The sequence below is a fragment of the Agelaius phoeniceus genome, chromosome 5 (assembly GCF_051311805.1).
Source record: "Agelaius phoeniceus isolate bAgePho1 chromosome 5, bAgePho1.hap1, whole genome shotgun sequence".
Taxonomy (NCBI): Eukaryota; Metazoa; Chordata; class Aves; order Passeriformes; family Icteridae; genus Agelaius; species Agelaius phoeniceus.
The window spans coordinates 30,621,109-30,637,405 of NC_135269.1; the positions used below are offsets into that span (position 1 = coordinate 30,621,109).

General features: G+C 35.8%; 1 protein-coding gene across 1 annotated transcript; it reads left to right on the plus strand.

Moving 5' to 3' along the window:
• The first annotated feature begins 4,665 nt into the window (after positions 1 to 4,665).
• KERA (keratocan) lies at positions 4,666 to 11,952 on the plus strand. Its single transcript, XM_054631916.2, has 3 exons — positions 4,666 to 4,772; positions 6,335 to 7,229; positions 11,780 to 11,952. The coding sequence occupies exons 2-3, from the start codon at positions 6,344 to 6,346 to the stop codon at positions 11,950 to 11,952; spliced, it is 1,059 nt and encodes a 352-aa protein (XP_054487891.2). The 5' UTR covers positions 4,666 to 4,772; positions 6,335 to 6,343.
• The last annotated feature ends 4,345 nt before the right edge of the window (positions 11,953 to 16,297 follow it).

The following is a 16,297-nucleotide window of genomic DNA, read 5'->3' on the forward strand; positions in this document are numbered from 1 at the left end:
AGGTTTACAGAATGGGCATCACATCACTAATTCATATTTTCATTTACCATTACTTGTCTGGAAAATATAAATTATCTAAATAGCTACACGTTGTCCCAGCAACTCAATATGTGTGTCACTGATAAATGCATGTTAGATATTTTAATTTGAGATACAGTTAGCATTTTAAAAATAGAGTCCCAGGGTGGGATAGATTTGTTAGTGTTGAAGTTGTTGAAATCATGAAAAAAAAGTAAAGCAAGAGATTGACAGTAACATTTCCATAGTAGTTAAAGTAAACCTAGCAAGCCAAGACAAATACCAGATTTTGGCATTGTGTCATGGAACCTTTTTGGTGTCACTGTGGTAAAGAGTTCAAACCAGAGAGAAAGTGAACAGAGTGCCAAAAAATTATTTAATGAAGCATATTCAGGAGACCAATATATTTCCCATAAAAGCTGAGCCCTTTTCCATAGTTGTTCTTTTCTGAAATGTGTTGCTCTGCAATGATCACTTTCAGCTAAGCTACTCAGTTCCCACCACAGTTTTGATAAGGGAGTGAAGTTGTGCAGAAAGTAAACTGCTAAAGTTTTGTTTCTAGACTTTTCGAATGGAATCTTATCTTCCTAAATCCTATATAAACAAGAGGTCAGGTGACATCTCCTTTTAACAAATTAAGCCAGTCAAACTGTTCCCCAGGGTTTCTTTAACCAATGTATTCTGATCTAAACTGAAAACTCCCCATGTAAACTCCCTATACTTCAGCTGCCTGCATATGCACAAAAAATGCTTAATTAAATAAGAAATGCAATTTCTTCCACTGCAAGGTCTAAGCATGTAATTCTAGACTTCTAGTAGAGGTGCAGCATTCCTGCTCTTAAGTCTGTTTTGTTTTAATTTCTTTTGTTCACTAGGAATGATGTAGAGTAAAATACATCCATAGGAGCAGGGTCTGGAACATCTGGGCTAGTCCTTTGATCTGTCGGCAGTGTCCCTTGGGCTAGCCTGAAGGGCTCAGTCATCTGCTTTCTTTTAGACTCTTTGATCTTGCTGACCTTTGGCTGTTTTTTAAAAGGAGCAGCAGATATTATTAATTGAGCTATATCACTGTCTGGTGGTCAGGGAACCGTTTGGAAATAGAAGTTTTGTCTCTTTGACTCTGGGTAAAACTCAGAGCAGCAATGCAGAAAGAGAGAGATGACTACATGCTTGTTATCAGAAGTGAAAGAGGCAGACTGAAGCCTGAGTAAAAGTCAGCAACCCCATGAAGGTGTCTGGAGCTACCATTAGGAGTATAGGATGAAGGATACACAAACTGGACTTACTGTCTTCAGCTTTTGAAGCACTACCTTCTCTCTAGTAACCATGAAGACATTCAAGAGCCTGTTTCAGATGAACTGATTGTCCTGTGGAGCAAGGCACATGGTTTTTAGTGAAGTACTGCCCAAATTGAGGCACCCTGGATTGCAGCCTTTGCTATACGGAGCAATGCACCAGGCTAATGAGTAAGCTCTGCTTGCAGTACACTTCTGGGTTGGCTGGTGATGAACTATACACATGCTTGATGCTTAACAGACCTTGCTTCAAATTCAATCTGAGACATATGGCAGCCATTACTGAAAGAAAGCAATGCATTTTTTCACTGTCAGCAGCCCTGATGCTAAAACAGAACAGCTCCAAACAGCAGTCCCAGTTGTCCATTTCTCCTCCCAAAGGGTCTTTCTGGTCTGTCTTTTTTACTCTTCTAGTCTTTCCCAAGGTTGTGAGCTGTTTTAATTTCAAGCATGTATATTACTTCTCTCAAGGAGATGTTACTACTCCCTGCAATTGTTGATGCTCTTCACTTTTTTATACTTTTTTAATACAAATTCTCTTGATTAACAGTGTGGATTGAAAGGAGACACGTGCAGTAAAAATCCTGTAATAGCTTCAGACATCTTTCTCAAACTAGAACAAACCCAAGAGTATCTCTTAGAAATTATCTCCAAAATTCAGAGTGGGTATCCACAGTATTTTTACTGTAATATTTTTATCCACTTCCTTTTATTGTTGTGCAAATACCTTTCATACTGTTACTTTTTGAGAGATTGTTCATGGTCGCAGGAGCACTTTGAGTTTCACTGATATTTGCCTTTGATCACTCAGCTTCTCAAGTTAAAAATTACCTCATTAACACAAAATTCTTAGCTCTTACTGAAAGTAAGGTTCTGGAAAGAGTCTCAGGTTGGATCTGCAAAACAAAAAGTCTCCCAAACCATTAGTCATTTTTGAAAATCTTGGCCGTGGTCTTTTATTAGCCTGTAAAACTTTATCACCATAAAGTGCAACTTTTAAATAAGAAATATTTTACACCAGATGACAAAGGACTCAACACAAGAAATGCATGAGATGTGCATAATCTTGAAGGCTCCATGGGAAGAAGGCTTTCTGCAAAGCCTGCTTAGACACCCAGGCGATCATTGTCTCTACAGAGATATTTCAAAAATTTTTGGGAGTGTGTAAGAAAATATGTATGACTGTCATAAACACTCTTGCTTCTTGATTTTGAAGACATTTCTTGTCATTTTTTTCTGCTTTGTTTTCATCAGAAGAAATGGAAATTCACATTATTGAGAAAGTCTTAGAAAATATATTTTGCTATATTCTTCTCCTAGTGAAGGACTCTTCCTTTGAATGGAAATGTGTGTTTGGTAAGGACCAAATATCTGGCCTCAAAATCCACAAAGGGCAGATTGTGACCCTTTGCTGAACAATATTTCATACAAATAGTACCACTGCCTGCCACAAGGTAAACAGCAAGTCCCTTTGCCAGGGACTTCTGTGATAACATAATGAGTATCTGGACATAATTAGCAGGTAAAAATAGCAAGTAAATTCAGACCACCATGAAGCAAAAGATAAATTAATCTTTTTTGTTGTTGCTCAACGTAAACATCTGGCAGGATGCATTTAGGTGTGTCACAGCAGATACCAGCCATGAGCACTTGCAATTTCAGTACAACATTCGGGATGGACTCGGCTCTTTCTTTAGTGGCAAAGAGGCTTCCACATTCTCTCTTCACACTTTGTGAAGATTTAGCACAAAAACAAAGCAGTTTTACACTGCACTGCTTGCTGTTTACAAGAATCATAGATGCACTTTTCATGGTGAAGCCTCCTTAAATGGAGGACATTTGGACATACAACTATTTTAAATTTCACACAGTGATGCCTCTGCCCCTCCCCATCTCCCTTGGATGGACTCCATCTGAGAAGCATCCTTGTCACTAATGTGGGGTACCAGCTCTGCTGCAGGAGGTACAAGTCTTAAACATTTTAAGTTATAGGTGTTCAAAGTGAAATCCACAATGAAAATTGGGGTTTTTTATGGCTTTTGTCCTATAATTAGTACATCTGCTTAAAATTAGAACCTTTGTTTAAGGCATAGATGCAAATTAATTTAATCTTATTTAAATTATTAAAATATTTAGTATGCATGAAGGAATCAGTTTTATACCTGCTTTGTAAGAAATCTCTGATAATCTTTAAGAGGTGTTGAATGGCCTGGAGTGCTAGCAGAGTGAAACACTTAAGCACTTGTTTTATTTTTAAGCACATAAAAATGCAAAAATTACTGATGGTAAGGATGGATTTTTCATAAACAAGAAACATGGCAGCACAAACATAACTAAAGAAAAAAATTTATGATGTGTTTAACATTATAGCCTTACTGAAGTCAGTGAAAGCTGCCCATGTTTTTAAGGTTTGCTTTCCTTTTTTTGACTACTTTTGTCTTTTCTGCTTCTAAACTTCTTTTGAGACATTCTGAGTTTAAGAAGCAAGGGATTAAAACCTATGAAATAGGTTGTTATAGGTTTGATGGTTAAAATCAAACAGATGAAACGGAATTAAAATAATTATGCAACTAAGTTTTAAAACTAATATAAATCATTTAAAGTACTAGAATATATTATATGTTTTCAATATTTTCCATTAACTTTTCCCTTAAAATATTTATGTCATTGTTCTGGCTTTGAACATGAATAGTTTTTCTGATATGAAGTTGTTACTTTAAGTTTGGTCTAAAAAGGAAAACAAAATCTTCCAAAATACTTAATGTGAGAAATATGTGGCTATCTTTGGAGAGCAAGTTGGCTGCAAAGAGTTTGCTTTAGATCAATGATGAAAGAAAATTGCAAGAAACACTGAGGAATATTATAGCTTTGTATAAATACATGTAAATATCTCTCTGAACAAAAAGGAAAAGGTAAGATTTAATCTTTAAAGAAATGAAAATATTAAAAAAATCTTAGCAAATGCATTTGCTCTCTTCTTCTCCTAATCAAGAATTTTGTCTTTAAATGGCATGACAGCATCTGCATTTAATAAAAATCAAATAAAATATTTCCGTAGAAACAGATGGCACTGGCTTTAATCCTTTGTGGCCAAGTCAGGTATTATGAGAATGAGTTATGATGTAAGTCAGCTTTGCGTGTAAAGTATCTTCTAACAAAAATCTTGAATAAATGTACACTTTGGGCTACCTGTTTCATCTAGACCAGCTCCCCTCATCTGATAGAACATAAAAAATCAAATGCCTTCAGCTCAGTGGCTGGTTGATATTGAGGCCAGGCTTTTCTTCTTTCCCTGCCTAGGTGCTGAGGTGCCTGAGCTGTTTCAGGGGTTAAAAGCTGTAAGCACTGATGCGTATATATGAGGCTGTATTCCTAGAACACGGCTTGTAGCCCGACTCAAGCTATTACAGTCTAACAACAGGGACCAATAGAAAGAGAAGAAGATCCAAGAAAGCTGAGGTAAGCCCAAACTCTGAAACAATGTCAAACTAGAAGCAATAGCTAATAAGGTGTGCATGGAAATACATCTGGGAATACTAGTACGTACTTCCAGTTTTATATGCTGCTAATTCTTAGGAGGACAGGAAACAAACACAGGGGTTAGCAGCCAAAAGCGGTGAATTTACAGTGATTTCTAACTGGCTTCAGATAGCTCCAGGAACTTGACTAACAAGGTAAACAGCTTTATATTTCTTTTTTAAAGAGTTATTAAGGTTATGAATATTTACAGAGTAAGAAGGTAGCAAATTCACTGTGTGAAATAGAAATGTTATTCTTTAAAAATACTTTATTTGTCCCTTTCTTTGGAACACTTCCAGATAGCAGTTTCTGAGGCTGGAAAAGCTATAGGATTTTGCACTTGTTACTGCTAATAACAATGTTGAAAACTATTAAATTACTACATATCATATGCAGCAACTGAACTGAGCTCTTAACCTTACTGATGCATTAATCCTATGAGAGAACTTACTTTTATTTAAATACTATTTTTGTCGCAGCTAACCTCCCATTTTTGACCAGAAATTTCAGCTATCAGTCTTTTGCCTCTACACTGCAAAATGCTTGTTAATCTTCATGAGCCAGTAAGCAAGATAACAGAGGTTGTAAGGCACTGTTTTTGTGCTACACAAATATTTCCTTTCTGAGTAAATTATCAGTGATAATTTTTTTCATAATTATAATTGTGGAAGAGGCTAAAAAAAGCATATAATTTAGTAGGAAAAATAGTTAAAATATGCATAAAGCTATATGAACAGTTAGGTCAGGATTTACTTATTGTGGATATAATTTGGTTAGGGCTTTTTTTTGCGTCATTTAGAGCAGATATTTGTTTTGTCTGTTTGCTTTAGGGAAGGAAATTTGTAACTTTGGATATGAGAGAATGAGTGAGGCAGGGAATGGATTAGTCAAACATATTCCCTCCAAGCTTTTAAGAACATGCCCAACAAACAGCTGTTAAAACACTATTTGATCTTCCACTTTTCAATGAAGACAAAAGACCCTGGAAAATCTGATCCAGATGTCATTATAATTTAAGAGAGAGCAAAAACAGAAAAGAGGGGATGATTAATTTTAAAAGGAGGAACACTGAGTGCTATAGTATTTATATCATCATGGTAATGATATCTTTTCTGAAAATTAACCATTATATAATGTAGATTATAGGTCTGTACAGGAAAACTTACACAAATGTAAAAGAGGTACTGATTAATTGTCTAAAAATTATCCATACTTTCATATTTTTTTAAGTGATACTTGCATGAACATCAGTCAAACTGGGAGCCAATGTGGAGTCTAAGCTGAATCAGGGATATGTTTATCAATATATAGCACAGAATTGTTTATACCTTTTATATTACTTTTTAGTTTTTCCTTAACAGGCCATGGATACCACCCTAGAGGAAAGAATCTGACTGTTTATAAAGGAAATATTATTTTATATGCAAAATTTTATTGTTAATCTAGTATGCTACTAGGGAGTTTTATTGAGAAACAGCTAATTGTTTTTTTCCCCTTCCAAGGCAAACACCATGATTTTAAAAGTCTATACAAGCCTTTTGCTCTTATTCTTGGTCAATTCTGTGTGGACTCGAACTGTGAGACAAGTTTATGATGATCTGGATCCTGGCCACTGGTCTCACTATACTTCTGAGTGTCCACAGGAGTGCTTTTGTCCTCCTAGTTTCCCCAACGCATTATACTGTGATAACAAAGGACTTAAAGAAATACCTCCAATTCCAGCCAGAATTTGGTACCTCTATCTTCAAAACAATCAAATTGAAACTATTTCAGAGAAGCCTTTTGCAAATGCCACTCATCTGAGATGGATAAATCTGAACAAGAATAAGATCACAAACAGTGGGATTGAGAATGGTGTGCTGAGCAAGCTGAAAAGGCTGCTTTACTTATTCCTTGAAGATAATGAGTTGGAAGAGGTGCCTGCTCCATTACCAGTGGGTCTGGAACAGCTAAGACTAGCTAGAAACAAAATCTCCAAAATCCCAGAAGGAGTCTTCAGCCACTTGGAAAACCTTACTATGTTAGACCTGCACCAGAACAGTTTGTTGGACAGCGCTCTTCAAAGTGACACCTTCCATGGACTCAACAACCTCATGCAGCTCAACATCGCAAAAAATTCACTCAAGAAAATGCCTTTAAGCATTCCAGCTAATACACTGCAGCTATTTTTGGACAACAACTCCATCGAAGTTATACCAGAAAACTACTTCAGTGCAATACCCAAAGTGACTTTCCTTAGGCTGAACTACAATAAACTATCTGATGATGGTATCCCTCCAAATGGGTTTAATGTTTCATCTATTCTAGACCTACAGCTGTCTCACAATCAGCTCACTAAAATTCCACCAATCAATGCTCATCTTGAGCACCTTCATCTTGATCACAACAAAATCAAAAGTAAGTGTGTATTACCAGAGTGAAACCCTTCAAAACCATCTCCATTTTAAATGTCGACTTAACTATAAAAATGGTATTTGAGATAAAGTGATTAAAATCATGGAATCATTGAATAATTTGGGAAGGAAGGGACTTCTAGAGGTCCCTTTATTCCAACCTTCCTGCAATAAGCAGGGACATTTGATGAGGTTTCTCAGAGCCCTGTCCAGCCTGACCTTGAAATTTGCCAGGCATGGGGCATCCACTACCTCTCTGAGCAAACTGTTTTTGTGTTTTACTATTTTACAGCATATTTGTTCTATTAAGGTTTATGTCCTTAAAAGTTTTCCATGAGGTTTTCTGAGATGAGGTTTTCTGTACCCAAGGCAACAGAAGCCTGCTGGTTTTAAGTTTCATTTCCAGGACTGTTTCCAAATTCATCCAGGTATAGAGGGGGTGTGGTGGGTAGGAATATTCCATACTCTACATAATGAAAGTATCTAATCAGTAAGTACTTCATTTCATGCCAAAAGCCAAAATAACAATGATGACTTTTTATTCACCATTGCACAGAAGGAAGCCAAGTTTCTATATTTATCTTTTCATCATGATGATTTAATTGAATACATGGTCCTTTACCACTTCTTTGTGACACTGTAGTCCAAAAATATACTAAAAATAATGGTTAGGCTTTTGCACAAAACAAGGACCTATGAAATGAAGATACTTCTTGATAATTTATATTTATTCATTGCATTTGACAAAATAAAAATGTGAAATCATATAAATAAATTAAAAATGTGTATAACTGGCACATATTTTTGTGGTCTGAAAGAATTCTATCTGTTAATTAGAGTTAAAGCTTATGACAGATGTTGTTTCTGAACATATTTCATTGCCCCCTGGTTACTAAGAGATTTATTTTAATTGCTTCACTGCAAGGCCTCAGGTGCAGACTTTATTCTCTCACTTCAAGTGGACACAAAATTGAAATCAATGGAATGTAGCCCGTCCAGTTTAAGAACAGTTTTGTGTCTAGGTAATTTTTAAAGAGCTGTCCAGTCCTCTTCCTTCCCTGAAAAAGTTTGACAAGGCTTAAGACCATGAAAATTAACTTTTGTAGAATGTACAAAATCAAATCTCCTGTTCCAATGACACATAACCTGTGATGAACTGAATACTGATGCTTTTCCACAAATCTTGTATTCCTTAGTGGCTTTACCACTTTTCAAAAGTCATTGTCAACTTAAGCACAAGTTGGCTTGTGGCTGACTTTGCCAAAAAAAGAAAAAAAAAGGGAATTATTAGTAACTGAATATAAAATAGTTGCAACCTGATGCCTTAAATGAAACTTGGATATCATGTAAGGATGTTTTACCACATAGAATAATTGTTCAAGAAGTAAGGGATAATGACATAGTCTCCATGAGCCTTTGCTCTGATAGATAATATCTTAAAGGGCCTTTAGAATTGCAAACCAGGAATGTAATTCCATCAGGCCAGAGTAGTAAGAGCTGACACTAATTCTGCAGATTGGTTTTGTCTTCTTAAGCCCAGATCAGACATTATTTTAAGATAATCAATATGAAAGGTTTGAAAGAAAAACAGCTGTAAAGTCCTGATCTGGTTCCTTCACAAAAGAGTCCTGCTGAAGGTTTACTTTTATGTGTGCAGTATGAGCCCTTTTTATAACATTAATTTTCAGGTATTCCTTCACAACTGCATATCACTGCTTTATTTTCTCTTGGCGAATCATAGTTACACTGTTGTCATTGCAAGAGTTCAGACATCAGCATTTCTATGTAAATACCATTTGACTATGTTTTATCAATTCTTCATATAAGTGCATGGCCTTATTTCTCCAGAAACTGTTTATGAAGATACAAGGCCTTCTTCTGAAGCCCAGGAAAGCCAATGATAGCCTCATTATTTGTCTCAGTGGAACAAGAATTTCACCTGTAATTCCTTCCCTAAAGATCTCTATACACAGAGGAAAAGAACTATTCTAATTCTGGAAGTAAAATCAACTTAAATCCAAAACTAATTATGGCTCCAACAGATTTGCAACACATTTGTTCTATGGCATTATAAAACTCACATGCCTACATATTTACCTGGGAGATGCACTTGTGAGGCTCTGGGGAATTGTTAAATAATGGAAAAGAGAATGTTAAAGTAAGCAAAGAGAAGGTATGAAATGATGTAACAAGTGAGCAAGGGTCAGCAGGTGGTATTATTACAGTGCTGTCAAAGGGCAAATGAAAGGGAATAAACAGTAAGTTCCCCTGGAAGAACACCAGGAGGACAAGATAGATACTCTGAGCTAATATTATTCCACATTTAGAGAAAGGGAGAAATCCCTGGGCCATGTATCTAAATTTTGTTCCTTAATTGTAAGTTTTACTGGGAAAAGATCTTCTGCATTTCTTCAGCAGACATACACTATTAGCCATTAATGAGAACTTTGGCAGTTTTTCCTTACAGCAGCTCTAGGTTTCATGTTTAAATATTCAAGGACATAACAATTCTGTTGACAAGTGGTAGAATTCATCTTCTTTGAATAAACTATCCTAGATTTTTTTATCTAATTTGCAGTAGTCATACAGACCTCCTACTCAATGGAAAGGGATACACAATTGTATAGAGAAATTCATCCCATCTTAAGGAGCTGCCAGTCCCCTTTTTGGAAGTATTCATCTCTCTCTAGAGTTTATACAGAGAGTCTAAATGGTTTACTTAGGCTGACACAACTTCTAAATGGATCACGGCAAGGTGAATTGTACCTCTGGAAGGAACAACCTGTTCCTCCTACTTAAACAAAATTCAGCCATATATCCATGAAGAGTATTGAAAGAGAGAAAAAATAGAGAGGCTTTTACTCCCCTGACAGTTTGGGTAGGATTTACTGTTTATGGGAAGAGAACAATAAAACCCAAACCAATTCATACCACACATCATCAGGAAATAACTTCTTCCTAGGTGGCCTGTGGTTAGATAACTGCTGTCTCACTTCAAGCCTGGAGCAATTAACCCAGTGAAAATGAGTGCAGTGAGATAGTTTTTAGTCAGAGAAGACAGACATTTAGGATACACTTGAAGCCATCTTGTCTCTATGACCTGTAGTGCTGATAAAACAAAGCAGATATTTTCTGCTAGATAGTGTTGATTCACCCAAAACTTTAAATAGCTGCCTTCTTAATGAAAATTCTTAAGCTTTCTGTGTTGTAAATTCACACATAAAGATAAGCTGTAGCTTGTTTCTTCCAAAAATACCAAAATCTTTTCCAACATGAATCAAATTTCACAAGATAAACAAAACAATTTGCTATCACGGATATAACAAAAGCTTCGGGCCTTGGCCAACTGGATGTATTTATCTAGTTTCCATGACAAAGATAGAGTCCACTTCCAAGATGTTGCAAATGTCTGGGCAGTTTTTCAAAATAGAGTGGAGGGGAAAAAAAAAAGTAAGTTATGGGGAAAAAAAGTAAGTTATGTTGTTATTTTTACTTTATAACATTTCTCTGATTTTGAAGATTGTAGTCAGAAGATTTGTGCATGGTATCATTACTAAATATAAAGGGAGAATTTTTTTTCTTATCTCTTTGTTAGTAAAGAAATTTGTTCAAAAAATCTGTTACATACACATTCTCCAGTCACTTTTTTTTCAGTCAGTATGGGGCCAAGATCTTCAAGCAGTTAGAATATCATAATTTGGTTGAAGGAATTTGACATCTTTGATAAACAAACACCACTTCAGTGTTTTCTAGAGGCCATTTTGAGGCTTCCTGATTATTTAACAACTAAAACCAAAATATTTTAAAAAAAGCATTTTAGCCAAGTGACAGTGCAGAGGTAGACAACCTAGAGGAGACAAAAAGCCCAAACTATTCAACACTTCAGAATATGGGTAATGATTGAAGCCATAGTTTCAAATTTTATCTGTACAGAAACAAATGATGCATGATGTATGTAGAATTTTGAGGATTTGTTAGCTTTCAGATCAGGAAGAAAAATATCTCATTGCACAAGTTATAGTCTTGCAATTAGAACCAAAGCCACTTAATAATGTCAGAGAACAGAAAAGTACAGATGTTAAAAATTAAAAACACTACACAAAAAGTTCCTCTGATTCAATACTGCTATTGTTTTGAATGCAAGATCTTCATTAGGGAATATTATCAGCCTAAAATTAATGTACTGTCATTGAAATAAGATGTTCAAAACCCCTCAGAAGTAATCTTGCCTTGCTCACTCAGAATGTAAAGAGCTATTTTTCAATGCTTACCACATAGTTGTATAACTTAGTATCCCCTTTGTCAAAGGATAAATTATGCATCTAATGGCCTTTTTTCATCATTGCACTGCAGTAAATATGTAATTCACTGATCCAGATCACATTATATGAAGATGCTTGTTTTCAATCAACAAAGTATTTAAAGGGAAACAAAAGCAACAGTCTCCCATGCTAACATCAGTGGAAGTTTACTTTATTTGTGTCCCAGGTGAATTTTTTATCTTCACGAACTTTTCCCATGGAAATAACCTAACATGTTGATCTACACTTTCAGGTGTCAATGGTACTCAGATGTGCCCAGTTTCCATTGCCCTAGAAGAAGATTATGGTTATTATGGCAACATCCCTCGCCTCCGATACCTTCGTCTGGATGGAAACGAAATTCAGCCTCCAATCCCACTGGACATCATGATTTGTTTCCGACTACTTCAAGCTGTTGTCATATAAAGATATTGCAGTGTCACTCTTGTACCATGAGAGTGCTAAGATACAAGTTTTGCTGGAATGAAACTTGTTCTAATTCAAATCAAGAAGTAACAGCTTCATTTGACTTTAATTTTTTTTCTTTGCTTGTATCTTTTCCACAACTGAAAAGGCTGTTCTTTCAGAAGGGATTTTGTATGGACCTGAAACATGTGCTTAACACCTTATCCTATAAATTCATAAGTGAATATATTGAAAAATCATTGGTGTAAGATCCCAAATATTCCAAAGAAAATCCTTACTTACTCCATCTTTCTTGTCAAATGTGACAATGCCTACCCTGCTAACATAATTCCTATAGACAAGTTATGTGTCTTCATTTTGTTATATAGTAACTAACACAATGAATTTGGGTGCACTTGACCAAATACATATGCTAATAAAATCATGAGCTGCATGATTAGTAGTTATCAGAACTGCCACTGACATTTCAGATAGTGACTCGTGGTGAACAACCACTTAACATGCAAATAACCCATCAACTGCTGTCATCCTTTGAAGACTAATACTTTTAAGGTGAAAAGTACATGAGGCTTAGCATCCAAAGTATACTGAATATATATCATTGTAGGGGTTCATTCAGTGAATTTCAGAACTGGAATAATTTGATCCAGCTCAAATACAGGGATAAGAGAACATGAGATTACATCTCATGTTCTCTCAAAGTCCCAGTTTTCTGCTGTTTTATTCCATTTCTAGTTTTGACACCGTTTCTTTCTGCAACTTTGGGATCATCGTTGAATATTTGGTTAATTTTAGTTTGCAGAGAGATACAACCAAGAATAGGAATGATTAGATATTTCATGGACTAGGTACTTCATAAAAATTTGAATGGCTAGTTAATGTAATGGTGATGAAGAGAAAATTAAGAAATTCAGAGATACATCCCCTCCCAATTATTTGCTGAACTAGGAAAGCACTTGCATAGGGACTGTGCCATTTAAGCAAATACATTCAACTCAGAGTAGTATTCAGCTATCTGCTAACTAACACACATGCACACAATAATACTGGATTTTAGAGAAGTCCAGATTATTAGAACACAATAAATTAACAATTCACTAACAACAGAGATATCAAAAGGTAACTTTTAATGAAATATGGGTGATTTTATCAAATCTAGTTGATTTTTTTCTATTTTATCATATCGACTTTCAATAAATAACTTGAATATTAGAGTCAACTATTCACTGACAGAGTATGACTTTCTTATTTCTGCTAGCCAGCACAACAGACTATCCATCAGTCATTATTTTAGTCTTCTTGCATTTCTAGATAGAAGCAATTAGTTGCATCTATTGCTAATATTTAAAGACTGGCCTCAGTAGCAAGCATTTAAAGACTATGCACATGGTATAATTTTGCTTTGCTGTATTTTCTTAAAAGTAGATTTTTGAAAGTGTTGACAACTGTAATTTCTGACAATCAATCCTTTTTATCTGAAAATCAGGCCTTATTCTGACCCAGAGAACTTGTGGAAACAACCTAGTGTAGAAACCCAGCATAGGAATTCATAAATCTGATCACTAAACCATTTATTTTTGCTGTTCTTTTTATGTGATTGCTGAGAAACTCATGCCCTTCTAACAAAAGTATTTTCTGTACCTCTGTGTTCACCCTATATGAAAAAATACAAATTTAAAAAGTCTTTACAATATGTATGCATGTTTAGTTATGTTCTTTACTCAATAATAGCATAGTAATTTATTTTTGGAAAAAGAATTATGTGACAATACGACTAATTAAATTATAACTAATTATGTTCTTGTACTTGTAAATTAATTTCTACTTTAAACAAACAACAAATACAGGTACTTCAAAGTGAATATTCACAGGTATACATGCACTTATTAATCTTATTTACAGTTCTAATTGTACAGAAAGGATCTTGAAGATCCAGTAAAAAATTACCCTTTTAGGTACCATATACACATTGAAGAAAAGACTAAACCTTCCCAAAGAGATGTTAAGCTTAAATATGGCAAAGGTTGATATGTAAAATCATAAAGGGATACTAGAGCATCAAAGTATTCCACTTGCTGGATAGGGGCATTATGTGATGGAATCAAGAGCACAAGATGTGATGAAATAATTTTTAACAGTCATTTTCACCAGCTGTACTGCTATTTTTCCAATTCAGTGTAATGTGGAAATCCTTATAAATCAGTCCTTCAAACAGTCAGTACTATCCTATGAAGCAATTCTAGAACACATGCAGATGGATGCTCAAGATTTGTTTCTGTCAAATCCCCCTTAATCTGAGTGAAGTGAAAATTCGTGATACGTCCTTGGACAAACTTCTGTTGGGCTGAAGAGCTGCTGCTGCCAAGTGCTCTATATTCTACACCTTGGGTGCAATGCTGTCAGACTCCACATCTGAGAATTACTTAATAAAGAGAAAATCTTAAGTATTCTCACTTAGGCTAATTTGTTCCATCTTGATGCTCTCTCCCTGAGCCAGCTCTATGAAGCAGAATAAAAACCAGTTATGTTGCTGCAGTGACCTTTACAAAATAAATCAATACTGATAGGGGGTTAAGCTTCTTTACTGCATGTACGTGGCCATTTGCAATAGTTTTAATATTCTTAAATTCCTGGGAAAGTTGGTTAAATTTCCTTTCAGACTACAATAGCAGGCCTAAATTGCATTATTGTGTGGTACTAAACAATGTAGGCTTTTAGCCACTAAACAGTCAGTTCATTCATTGTGCCAGAAGACTATAAAGGAATATGTAAAACCCATTGTCTTTCTCCTAATGTTGAGACCCAGTAATACAATGTAAAAAGCATCACTGTGCTTGAAATTCTGATGTTAATTCTTCCTAATCCAAGATTTCTCTAGGACTTCCCACAGATATTTCCTGGTTCAGAAACAATTGTGTTCTTTTCCTCTGAAACCAGGGAGGAGCACACCTCTCAGCTGTCCTGTCTGAAAGTGCAGCTGGCATCAGAGCAGTCATTTGCTTCCCTTACTTGTCAGAACACATTGCAATCAGTTTTGAATTGAATACCATGGAAGCAAAGGCCTTTACAAGTATGACAAGCTGAGAACAGGTCACCATAAGCATACTGCAGCCATGGTCCATCACTAATCAAACCACAAACATCCATTGCTTTTTGAAGAAATCCATCTTACATATTAGGTAATTTTGAAATTAGGGTTGTTAACACAGATGCGCTATCACCTCAGCCAGGGTACAGACAGTTGCCCTGTAAAGAAAAGTATTAAAGCAAAGTGAGAGACTCAAGAACTGAAAATACCCAGACATTTCTGACGTGTCTACCAGCATGATTGGAGGCTGGAATGCTGGATCTATCAAAAGGCTGTGGGGTTTTATAACACAGCTGGCTCTGCAGGAAAAAAGTTCTTTTCAGATGCTGCTGGCATAGTTTAAAATTTAGCCACATGTGTGATTCTCCCTGCTCCATACTGTTCTCTGGCATTTTCTGTTTCTTTCTCAAGAGTCCAGTGTGCTACCACTATTCTTCAACATTCTGAGGGAAAAACACCACCATAACAATCATGCATAGATGCCAGTGACCACAGCAGCCTGTATGACAGCTGAACACAAACACTGAGGTAAAAATTCAGAAGACAACTAGAAAACTAATTTGCATTTTTGCAATTACTAACTCCAGCACATATCATGTGTCATTGGAAGGATTTCCAGTGACCCTTGCTGCACCCAAATGGTTTCCAATGTTTGCTACAAGTAGTTGCTGTTCACTTTTCCAGCCTAGAAAAACTATTTGCTGATATCAAATTGCAGCTATTTTAATTACCTACTGGGAATCAGGTTACTGTAACATCTACATTTCTGTATTGATTGTTAAAGAGCTAATATCTTCTGCCAAGCATGGCTGAGAATCCTTGGTACTGTTAAAGTCAGCAAGTTATTAATGTCTTTCTCTTGACTAAAAGTCTCTTCCATAATTGCATTTTTTTCCCCAAACTTGCTTACCCATTTAAACATGACGAGAGGCTCTATAGGGCACCACACTGTGTGTGTAGTGATACTCAGGGATAGCAATAACCACTTCAGGTCAAGTGTATGAAACAATATCCATAATTCACATCATGTTCTGCCCTAATTTACTATCTCACCCATTAGTGGGAGTGATATTGTTTCTAAGCCCTGTGCTTGCTCTAACAGTGCTAGTTCTAGCAAATCTACACTTTAATGAATTCAAAATCTTTCCCAAAACAATTTTTTCTTATACTCCCTGCACTGCTGCCAACAGCCTGTATATTCTTCTTACTGGTTTTGTCTTGATTTCAGTAGCAGTGGGATGATTCCAGAGGGGGGTC

What these genes read in the sequence shown, in the direction of transcription:
- KERA (XM_054631916.2), top strand. Translation starts at nt 6,344, where the DNA reads ATGATTTTAAAAGTCTATACAAGCCTTTTGCTCTTATTCTTGGTCAAT. An exon ending in TGATCACAACAAAATCAAAA is followed by an intron (nt 7,230 to 11,779) that starts GTAAGTGTGTAT and finishes CTACACTTTCAG; the next exon opens with GTGTCAATGGTACTCAGATG.